At 44.4% G+C, this 10,985-nt stretch overlaps 1 protein-coding gene across 1 annotated transcript; it reads right to left on the bottom strand.

The window, feature by feature from the left end:
* Positions 1-1,276: 1,276 nt before the first annotated feature.
* cdc42ep3 (CDC42 effector protein (Rho GTPase binding) 3) lies at positions 1,277-7,805 on the bottom strand. The gene is made up of 2 exons (XM_085478317.1): positions 7,177-7,805; positions 1,277-3,120 (listed from the first exon to the last, which is right to left on the bottom strand). Exon 2 carries the CDS (start codon positions 2,894-2,896, stop codon positions 1,823-1,825), a length of 1,074 nt encoding a protein of 357 aa, XP_085334443.1. The 5' UTR covers positions 2,897-3,120; positions 7,177-7,805; the 3' UTR covers positions 1,277-1,822.
* Between the last annotated feature and the right edge of the window lie 3,180 nt (positions 7,806-10,985).

Here is a 10,985-nt window from a genome sequence, read left to right as displayed (position 1 = left end):
TTGGGGGAAACCTGCCCTCCATAGGTCTTGTTATGACTTAGACCTGTTTGTCTACACTCAAGGACCTGTGCAGACAGCAAATTTAACTGTGGGGGCCAGTGCCGATGGGTAATTGCAAAGGACTGCATGGAGAGGTAATGACTGATGTCCTGTTCTTTCAGGCTGTTGCTTCAACACTGCTGGCTCAAGGTTTGCCTGAAGGTTGTAAGATTGTGTTTCACAGCCTTATATCTCTGTACACTCTGGCTGATAGACAGTGCCCCCCCCCCCCCCCCTTTTTACTCGGAACAGCTGATTTATGTCTGGTCCTGGACACTTGTGCTCTTTGGCTGGAATGCAAAGAATTTCAAAGACCCCCCTCCTCTGCCTGTCCCATCCTCACGCAAACAAATGGAGCAGGCGCCTGCCTGGGCAGATGAAAGCCCACCAGTGCTCCCACAGCGGGGCAGGGAGGGAGAATGTAAGGAATGGAAGAGGCAAGAAGAGAGATCCATTCGGTTCAGTCAGTCTGCCTGTTTTTCTTGGATTTTCAGACTTGATTTATCAGTTGACCTTTATTTTAAGATAAAGAAGACGTAAGAAGCTGTACTACAACAGATCTACCCACATTACAACAGTTCTGTTCCGTTATAATGTGTCACATACTCTAAGAACGTCTAATGATATTAGACTACTTGGGTCGGACAGGTCGCCAGCCTGTTGCAACCATCCATACTCACGTTCACGTCTATGACCAATTCTGAATCACCAGTTAACCTAAACCCATCCATGTCTTTGGGTTGTGGAAGTGCATACTCCAAAAATAAAAGGCCTGGATTTGAACTTAGGACCTCTTTGCTGTGAGGCAGCCCTGCCTGTCTTTAATTTACCCAGTAACTTCAATTTACAGTAAGGCATTACTCAATGGGGATAAACTCCCTTGTAATAAAATAAAACTATATATTTATAGAAGGCCCCAGTAAATGTATGCTCCTCTGAGCTCAGTGTTTTGTGTCATAATTATAAAGGCTCAAATAATTTTGCCTAATGATACTGAATCTAATTGCACTGCATGTGGTTTCTAATTAGTCCATATTTAATTGTTGTTTGTTTTATGGGCATAGCTGTCTTTGCTCATTATGTCATGAGAAATATAATTTTTCTAGAATATTTTTTTTTTGGTTTTTGATACAAAGGTTTTGTCAGTACATCATGAAATGTACCTTATCTAATCATCTTGGGACTCTACTCTTATTCCTGCTGCTGCACACATTCCCTGTAAGAAAAGATAGCCAGATTACGGGGAAAATGAATTTATTTGTGTTAAAGATTTAAAAACACAAATATGCATAGTGTTTGGTTGTTTGAAATGTGGCAAATGAGTTATGTGACAAACGAAACCGTGCTTTGTTTAACAAACTTGAAGTCACAAAATGCAGTATGTTCTTAGAGAGTGTGAGAATCGAGAGTGAGTGTAAAAAAAGGACCTAAAAGCTGTCATATTTTCAACATAAGAGCGTCAGTCTATCATGTAGCGTTGTTACAGTCATTTAAAATCAAAGACAGAATGGCTGTTTTAGCTGTAACTCAAAAAGCACATGCATCTTAAGCATGCTAATGGCATGGCAAACAAAACAAAGAAGAAGACTCAACACTCCATAGAAGCTAGAATTTAAGAATGCTTAAATGTTTTGACAATAAAAACATAAGCAGCTTTGTCTATTGTAGCTGGTTTTCATCTCAATGATATATCCAGACACCATTTTGATTGCTTTATGAGTCTTTCTCTCCGCGTGGCTATATTTTAATAATTCCCATTCTCCTCTTGGGGACTCAGTGCAGCTCAAGGCCTGCTCTTTGCTGCGGGTTTATCCATTATGTTGAGCACATCGTCCAGGATGGATGGGCCCAGATCGAGTTCGAGGGAGAGGAATGACCCTGTGATCTGGGCTAGGGAATCCTGTGATGTGCTCTTCTCTTTGGTAAACTCAAACTCGAAATCACAAATGCGGCCATCTTCCACCCCACTGTCCCTGTCCACCCACTCTCCATTGTACTTGGAAAGCTCCTGCTTAAAACCAATTGTAATGTCATCGTTAAAGTGTCCGTAACTGTTGCAGTTACCGTTGCCGATGAGACTCCCGCTCCCATCGTAGCTCTTGCCCTGGAAGTCTCCTTTCCCGCTCAAGCTGTCAAAGCTGCTTGTGTTGCTGTTCAAGCTTCCATTAGCTTTACAGATGCTGTTGCTGTGACCATTGATATAATAGGATGATGGATTGTCAAATCTGCTTTCACTCTTGTTTATTTTGTTAGCTTTGGCAACCTCCTTAGAAGGGGACTTATCTGTGTTCTCAAGCAGATCCAAGAGCACATCAGGCTTTGACTGGAAATCTGTGGAGGGTGATGAGGGCTCATTGTTGAAGATGTTCATGGAGCGCAACAGAGCATCCATCTGCAAGATCTCCACATCTTCAGCTGTGTCAGGTTTCGTGGAAGGTGCCGGTCCCATGATGTCCTCCAATGGCCCTGGTTGCATGGAGAACACGGCAGAAGAGATCACTGGAAGGGTGAGGGCCTGGCAGCCACCGATAGCTGGGAGGGAGATTGCGTTCTTGAGTACTGGTGAGGGAGTCTCGACGAAGGAAGCGTCGCCTGTGCTGTTCGCTCGCAGAAACTCACTCTGGACGCTGTATTGTGGGTGGACGTCTCTTTTTCCCGGTAGGAGCTCATACTGTCCCTGGAGGAAGGACATGTCTCCGAAGGCATCTCTTTCCCCGCCCTTGCCAATGTGGATGGTGTGGCGAAAATCCCCGAGAGGTGGACTGATCATATCAGGTGACAAAATATCTCTCAGGCGACATTTTTTTCCCTTCTTATTATTGGTGGGTTTAAGATATATAGGTGCTTTCGCTGGCATGGCTGTCTCTAAAGAGGAAATCTCAGATATGCAGGTTAGAACAGTTGGAAGTCCTCTATAAGTTCTTGATGTTGCAGTTCCCCCAGGGGAGAAGCTCAAGTTACATTCTCAGTTGCACGCCTCCACACAGGACTCCAAAAATGATCGCAGCATTGATCAGCAACTGGCTTTGCGAGCAGGGCTGGTGATGTTCAGCAATATAGAAAGGTCGAATGGGCGCTTTCCTGAAATCAGAGACAAAAGCAGAATGCGTCAGCATTTTTCTAAAACTTGACCTCAGCAATGAAAGGAAGTTGTTTGATGAGAACTGCAGCTGATACAAAACCTCTACTCAAGAAAAAGAAGTCAACACCGGTTCCAGAAATAAACTCTAATACCAAATACTACAAGAAAATAAGACCCTCATCCACACTTTGCATCTAGCAAGCTAGCACAAAGAAGAGGAGGGCTGGGTCTCTAGGCTTTTTTACTCCTCTATTTGCATTTCCACACGTGAGCCAGCTTTGGCCTCCGCAGATCTGGACGTGCTAATGTGGAACAGCTGGACCGCAGATTGAGAGAGAAGAGGCAAAGGAAGGCTTTAGAAGGATAACAGTCTTTTTTTAGGAGCGAGCTACTGCTCAGACACGCACAGAGTGATGGGAGAAGGTGGAGACCCAGAAGAGGGAGTGGGGGGCGATGAAGGGGTTTAGGGGGGATTGTGTGAATGAGGGAGAGAGCGAGGGATTACACTGTAAGTGGATGTTAAGAAAGAAGATGGTGCACACTGTGAATTGATTTGGCTTTGATGAGGTTGGCTCTGATTAATAAGTGGGAGATAGCAGTTAGGTTGCAGCACATCAGACTGAGTAGAAACTATTAAAGAGATTTTGGATTGGTTACAAAGTGCCTGATTGCATGCCGCCGTTTCGAGAATATCACCACGTTGCCTATCGTGTAGTTTGGTGTAGGTAAAAAGAACATTTGAAATGACGCAGGAACCAAGGAGAAAGGGAAAGGAGTATAAAGGAAGGGTGCGTGGGTGATGAGGGGGGTGGGAGGGAGCACCAGTGAGAAGAGAGCTTGCCCATTTATAGACATATTTACTTATGAGAGGTCTGTCAGCAGTGACTGTCTGACAGAGAGCACCGCTGCACAAAAGTGCCTGGGCGGTCAAGTCCACCCCCACTAAAAAAAAGAGAAAGAGAAAAAAAGAAACGTCTCACTGACAAAACATCCACATTCCTGCTGCTACCGACGCATACAGACACCCTGCAACAGCCTTATCACAGCCACTTTAAGTAGGCTGTGATTATTCAGGAGGCAAATCAGCGTGCAGCCAGAGAGGCAGACACTTGCTGTGAATTTGAATCCAAACCGCAGCCTGGAAATCACCCGTTTTGACCATGACTTCCTGTGTCTCCAACCTGTTTTGCTGGGTGCAGCATCAAAATCTTTCCACTACATCTTTAATAAAATGTATTTGGAGTACAAGCTTAAATCTTCTTACTGTAGAAGCTGTAATTGGAAGACAAATATATCTATCATCATCTGCAAAACGCTGGTGAGCTATACACAGCTATGACATGTGTGAGTGTGTTAAATGGCAGCTCTGCTCTCTGAGGGTTCTTGTCTTATTTGAGTGCCGGTGTGAGAGTGAGTGTTTGCGCGAGGTGCCTGAGATAGCATTTTTGAATGCATGCCATGTGTTTGAAGAGCGTGTTTGTTTGCTAATAGTGAAGGGGGAGAAAGGGAAGGACAAGAGAGGAGGGAGTAGAGGATGTGCTGCAGTATTTAATGGGGGTGTCGGTGTAGGGGGAGCATGGCAAAATCCTGTACTTGTTTAGCTCAAGCATTTCTCATACTGTATCTTGTTTTCTTCCTTTTCTCTTTTTTCCAGTTTTTTTTAAGCATCTCTCCTCTGTTCGTTCTGACCTTGACAGCTGATGCTCACTGCAGTGGGAAGCTGGGCTCGGGTAGGAAGCGGAACAAATACAGCACCAAGCCAAAAGGCTTCCTGTGCACTCCAAGTGCACAGCACATCCACATGTGTTATACATTTTTTTTACTGCTCTTCCCAAGAGCAGGAGGTCACAGCTGCCCTCCTGGATGAAAACCTTCCTCTCGTACATCCTTATTGATTATTGCACTGTTCTGATTAAATTATTCCAAATGCCTGGCTGTGCTATTCTCTGGACAGCCCGTGCATTGCAGCAGATGATGATGTCGGCCTAAATCAATAGTATGGACAGAAACGGTCTAGCCACAGAGCGGCTCAACACTTGCAACTCTCACAAGGAGACATATGCTTTACATTCTAGTCAAGGTCAACACTTGTGGCCTGTAAGAAGTCAGCTGGTACGGTGAAAGCCTGAAGGTCTGACCTTCACATCAGTCATCCTGCTGGTGGCTCAGTTGGCTTATATGGCAAATATGACTGGAATTTCAAAGGCCACCAGCAAAGTACGAGGAAAAAAATGTCCTCATGTTGGTCTTTCAAGTATTGGTTGCCTGTGCATGCCTACAGTGGAAACTCTATATGGACGTTAACTTAATGAGAAATTGACTAATTTACTATTGATTTGTGTGTATGTGGGGAATCACAGCAATGGTAGGCTAAGCTTGTGTTGGCCCAAGTGGTAATCAATCGATTGCAGCTCCTCAGGGTGTTCCAGGATGGACCCTCATGGGCTCCCAACCTAATGAATCCATTTGTGACTCTGCAGGCTGTTAATAGTTGAGCAGGTATATTCTAGTGTATCTCACAGCCAAGTCTAGATTTGCACCCTCATTTTGGAGCTACTCCAAAAACAGGCTGCAAGGCAAGCATGTGCTGAGAGGTCTGACAACCTTCTGGCGCCACTGCTGCAGAATGCCGACCAGAGCATTTGCACTGCCCAGGAAGTGAGGCTACGATGGCACCTTCCTTTCAGAATAGCTTGCCCCAGCAGCCGGTCATTCAGCTGCTGGATAAAACGACTGTGTCATTGGGTCAGCAACAGCTATCTGTCTGGGCATGAAGTGATCTGGAGCCACTCCAGCCTCTTTAAAAGTAGAGCTTTGCCTCATCAGTTCAAGCGCGGAGGCTTAGATACAAACAAGGGGGCAGCAGAAGGAGCGAGGTGATGAAAATGGGGTTGGCATCTGGTAATTAAACTAACAGCTCGTGATTTGTCTGGTTATTTCTGGACATCTAAAAGTCACGTGCAGTATAACTGGGCCAGTATATTTAGAGAGGCTGTGTAACTTTACTGTGGCCTATATAAATGCTACAGTTTGATGACACTTTAGGGTTCACCGGTGCTCTAAAAAAAGCGGGTGCAGCTGCTTAAAATATGACCGGTATATGACTTCACCTGTTTTTAAAATAGAAACTTGGCATCCCCAAAAATATCCCTCCAGTGATGGGATTACTGTGCTGGCATATCATCAGTGCTGCTTAAAAATAAATAGCATGCTATTAGCAGTTGTAGCTGGTCTCAGTTCCTCCCACTGTCTCTACAAAGCAACTTCATGAAAGTTTGAAGTCTCCACATACTCCTCTGACATCTAACCATGGCCTTGACTTCTATTACGCCTTTGAATAGCAGAAAGACCCTCATTTTGGGGCTGTTATAAAAAGCAAATGCACATACCACACAGGGTAATGGTAGCCTTACAAAATAGCCCGAACTCTTTGTTACATAAAAAAAACACCAAAAAAAACACCCTCAATTATAGGCAAAGGCCTTACTTTCGAGGGGCCTGGTGGTGGTGCTGGGAGTCGGCTGAATAGCAGGGTGGAGTATTTGCTCTGCCCCTCTTTTTCACTCCCCTTGTGCCACCCGCAAGCATGGCCAACACTTGCTAGAGTTATCCTTGGCAGAGATGAGCAGGAAAAGTATGAAACATGAAGAGAAAATAAACACATACTGGCAAAGAAGAGGTGTTTTTTTCCCTTCCTCTTCAATATAACCATAAAAACCTCCTCAAGAATCTGCGTCCCTAGACAGATGAGGGCTAAGCCAGCTCTGCGTTTCACAGGAACATGCCTTAAGCGTGTAGTCGGACTAAAAATGTCTCTCTTGGAAAGCGGCAAGGGTATCATGTTGCTCTGAACAGTTCAGCTCTTGTGTTACATGTATGCCAGACAAATGCTTAACTTACCATGCACGCTTTTACTGTTACCAAGCAATATTTCATTCTGCTACAATTACTCACTCAGACCCCAAAAAACTCACATCCCATTATTGTTCTCCAATTCAGATTACAGTACAGCAAGAAAGTGAGAAATGAAAGTTGAAGTTCCTTCTGTCACTCACCTCAGATGCTTTGTCGGGGGAGATCTGGAGTCTCCTTGATGTCGCTGCGATTCTCCTGAAAGCTGCAGCTCCTGGTTGATATGCGTGCTTGTATGTGTGTGTGTGAGAGAGCTCAGCGGCTGCTGTGCTGCTCCTGTGGCTTGTTGACACTGCCCTAACGTCTCTGCCTCGAGGCTGCACTTCTGTCGACTGGGACGTCTGCCGGACAGCTGTTTTGGAATTGCTCTCCGATTTCTCACTGAAACAAGTCAAGTCTCCTCCCCTGACTCCCACTGCTTCTTCCTCTCTCTCTCTCTCCTCTCGCTGTCTCTCTCCCTCTAGCAGCACCTGTGCATGTCTGTCCTCTCTCCTCCCCCGAGCTGGGATTTTTTAGGCTGCTCTGCGGTGTTTGAGGATCATCCTTGCTTCCTGTTTCTTGGTGGAGCTGCGGTGCTGAGCGAGCGCAAGCTCTGGTCTCGCAGTCCCAAAAAAATTAGCACTGCGTGGAGAAGAGCAAATTCCTTAGGGGATGTCTGGCTGTCTCCTTTCTAAATTAGTCCTCCGTGATATACGCTGGGAGTTTGCGTTCCCCTCACTGCTTTTCTGTCTCTCCATATCTGATAAGAACTCCTCTGTTAACATAGCCGGCAGACACGCTGGCTGTCTCCAGAGCCTCTCTAACCTTATCTGTCTATCACATGTGCACACCCATACTCTCCAATTTTTTCTCTCAAGCTGAAAGCCTGCACTCCAGTGCCTTTTTAAAAAAAATTTGTTTATGTTGTGCATAGACATTTTGAAAAAAAAATTGCAGCAGGCTGAGGCAACACCGTGTGACTGAACTAATTACTGCAGAGTGCTGCAACACTGCAGCACGTCCAGGGGACATTTACAGTCAGACTTACAGGAAGCACAAGGACAGCTCTTTTTCCCTACAAAGGTTTTAAATGTGCATAGACAGAGACATGAGGCAGTGTATGATCATTTTCTAACATTATGCCCTAAAGTCAAGGTATTGTTGCCTGTGCTTCCATTTCTTTTAGGTTTTACTCATGTATGGGATAAAACCCCTATCACCTTGGTAACTGGCACAGCTTAGAGGTGGAGAGGTGTGCATCTCTGCTTGTATTACAAAAGAAAAACGAGTGAAGGTAGAGGAGGGAAGGGGTGCTGAAGGCTCAGACAGTGCTTGTGTGTGTCTGACGTTGTCTTCAAATCTCGTCATAGCACTTAAAAAACAATTCCAGTCTTGTCTGGAATATAAAGCAGCACATCCTTCTGCAAACAGTCCACTTGTGGTTCCTGGTTAATTTGACTTGGGTAGCTCATTACTCCTTAATCTGCTTTCTCCCTGCTGCTATATTATAAATGGAGCATTTTAATAACTAGCCTTGTATACTTCTTTGCAAAGTCTCACACTGAACTAAATGCAGATGGGTTGCGTCTGCTTGCGACCAGCTCACGGTTTGAAAGACACCCTCTATTTAACTTACACAGGCGTTATTTAGCACCAGTTAAACCGCAGTTGTGAATGGAGCCCTGTTAGCGTCATGCTGTCATGTCGCCCCAGGGTGATGTCATCGCGGCATCCGTGTGGCCTGCACATGATCTGTAAGTAGAACACACAACCCTGTCTTTTCATTAAACCATGCTGAAAAAGGAAACAGTAAGTAATTTCCCATAAAAGATAAGTTTCTTATTGGCAAAGAGATGGGAAATTCAGCCTCTGGCAAGACATCCCAAAGACTTTTTTTTCAACAGCAGACATTAAAACTTCAACAAAGGCTTCGGTGTACTAAAATGCCTCTTCCTGCAAGTCATGACAGTGGGACACAGGCAACCATGGTTAATACCAGGACCAATAAACCTAACCAGATAAATAAATGTAGCCAAATATATAGTTTTCATATATAGTCCAAGGATACTGTAACAATTGGTCAAAGAGACTTGAAAAGACTGCACAACACAACGCTGTATTCTACCCCTCTACCTTTCTCAAATAGTCTTCTTCCAAACCAGTGGCAGCATCACAAGCACACAGTGTGCTCTACAGCGTGCTCTGTTGAGTATACAGCATTTGCCAGGAAGATGCATGTCATTTTATTTTTGCTTTTCCATCACAAGTTATGTTTTGGGTTACCCTGTGGGTGGAATTAGGCTTTTAAGAAATTCCAGTTCAAGACTAATTTTCCTCGGTCTGCTTTGGCTCGTGTCTCGGCCTCTTCAACAAGAAGGCTCTGTGAGGTGAAACCTGTTTGGTTTCTCCGTCTGTGTTTAGCTGTCCTCTCTGAACGGTTACACTGATGTCACTTTCCTCCAACGGACACACCACGTACTGATCGTAAGTCAGGTAAACAAGCCTGTTCTTGTCTGCCGAATGAAGGTTTAAAGACGAATACAGAATATTAACATATCTGCCGCTCTGCTGCTTGTAGTACCTCACAAGGAGTAAGACGTTCAACACTGGGTGTGTTTGATGAATTTCTTCCATCTTACAGCTTAAGATTGTTAACACATCACTCTGTTGACACATCCACTGGCTTCACCCTTCCTCCTCTAGCTGCTATGTGACTCGTTTTCACACCCATTATGGTAAATGCAACAGCGTTATCTCTTGCTTAATAAGGGAGGGTAAGCTTCTAAGGCATGCAATTCGAAACACTGACACTAAAGTGATGCTACAGCTGCCAAACAAGCGTGTGAACCCTTTGAGATGTTCTATATTTAAATATGATCGAAAACATAAAGTCTTAACACAATCCCTAAGGTTAAGAGTTCAACAAATTAAATAAAATTAATACAATAAAACATTTATTAAGGAAAAAATATTATAATATCACGATCAGAATTATATCTGAAGGTGACATTCAGGTGCTCTTCAGCATCAGGTGTAAGTGGGCAACCTGGTTTTTAAGAGCACGTGTTTAAGGACGGGAGAAAAAAAATGGAGTTTCTGAGGACTTAAAATGAGAATTGTTTATGTCCACTGGCCTACAAAAAGTACAAAACTATGAGTTTGGATTCCATTAATACGCAGTTAGGCAGATTGTGTTTAAATAAGGGACACAGAAGATTACAGTAAACCTCCTTAATAGTGGACGACAATACAAATATCACTTAATGAGAGTGTAATAACTTTTGAGATGCCATCAAGAGGATAGTAAATTACAATGGTGGGCATGGATTGCAAGGAGAAAGCCACTGTTCTCTAATTTGATTTTAGCTGTATAACGTAGTATCACATATGCCTTCACACTGAAGTCCATCTCATCCCAAACCATCTCGACTGGGTTTAGGTCAGGTGACTGTGGAGGCCAGGCAGCCTGGCACTGCACTCCATCACTCTCCTTCTTGGTCAAATAGCTCTTACACATCCTGGAGGCATGTTTGGGGTCATTGTCCTGTTGAAAAATTAATGATGGTCTAATTAAACACAAACTGGATGGGATGACATGTTGCTGCGGGATGCTATGGGAGCCATGCTGGTTCAGTGTGCCTTCAGTTTTGACTACATCCCCAACAGTGTCAACACCCCACACCATCACACCATCACACCTCCTCCTACATGCTTCACAGTGGGAACCATGCATGCAGAGACGATGCAGTCACCTTTTCTTTGTCGCACAAAGACATGGCGGGTGGAACCAAGGATTTCAAATTTGAACTCATCAGAACAAAGCACAGATTTCCACTGGCCTAGTGTCCATTTCTTGTGTTTCTTGGCCCAAGTGAATCTCTTCTGTTTGTTGCTTTTCTTAGCAGCTATTTGACCATAAAGGCCTGAGTCACGCAGTCTCCTCTGAACAGTATATGTGTCTGCTACTGGAGCT

Source organism: Copadichromis virginalis, linkage group LG13, assembly GCF_057382275.1.
Source record: "Copadichromis virginalis isolate Kocher_CV1m ecotype Utaka linkage group LG13, C_Virginalis_male_GT1.1, whole genome shotgun sequence".
Classification (NCBI taxonomy): Eukaryota; Metazoa; Chordata; class Actinopteri; order Cichliformes; family Cichlidae; genus Copadichromis; species Copadichromis virginalis.
Note: the sequence above shows the minus strand (reverse complement) of the source record. Positions and strands in the feature narration are given on the sequence as shown.

Coding starts and splice junctions, on each gene's coding strand:
- cdc42ep3 (XM_085478317.1), bottom strand. CDS start 2,896: ATGCCAGCGAAAGCACCTATATATCTTAAACCCACCAATAATAAGAAG.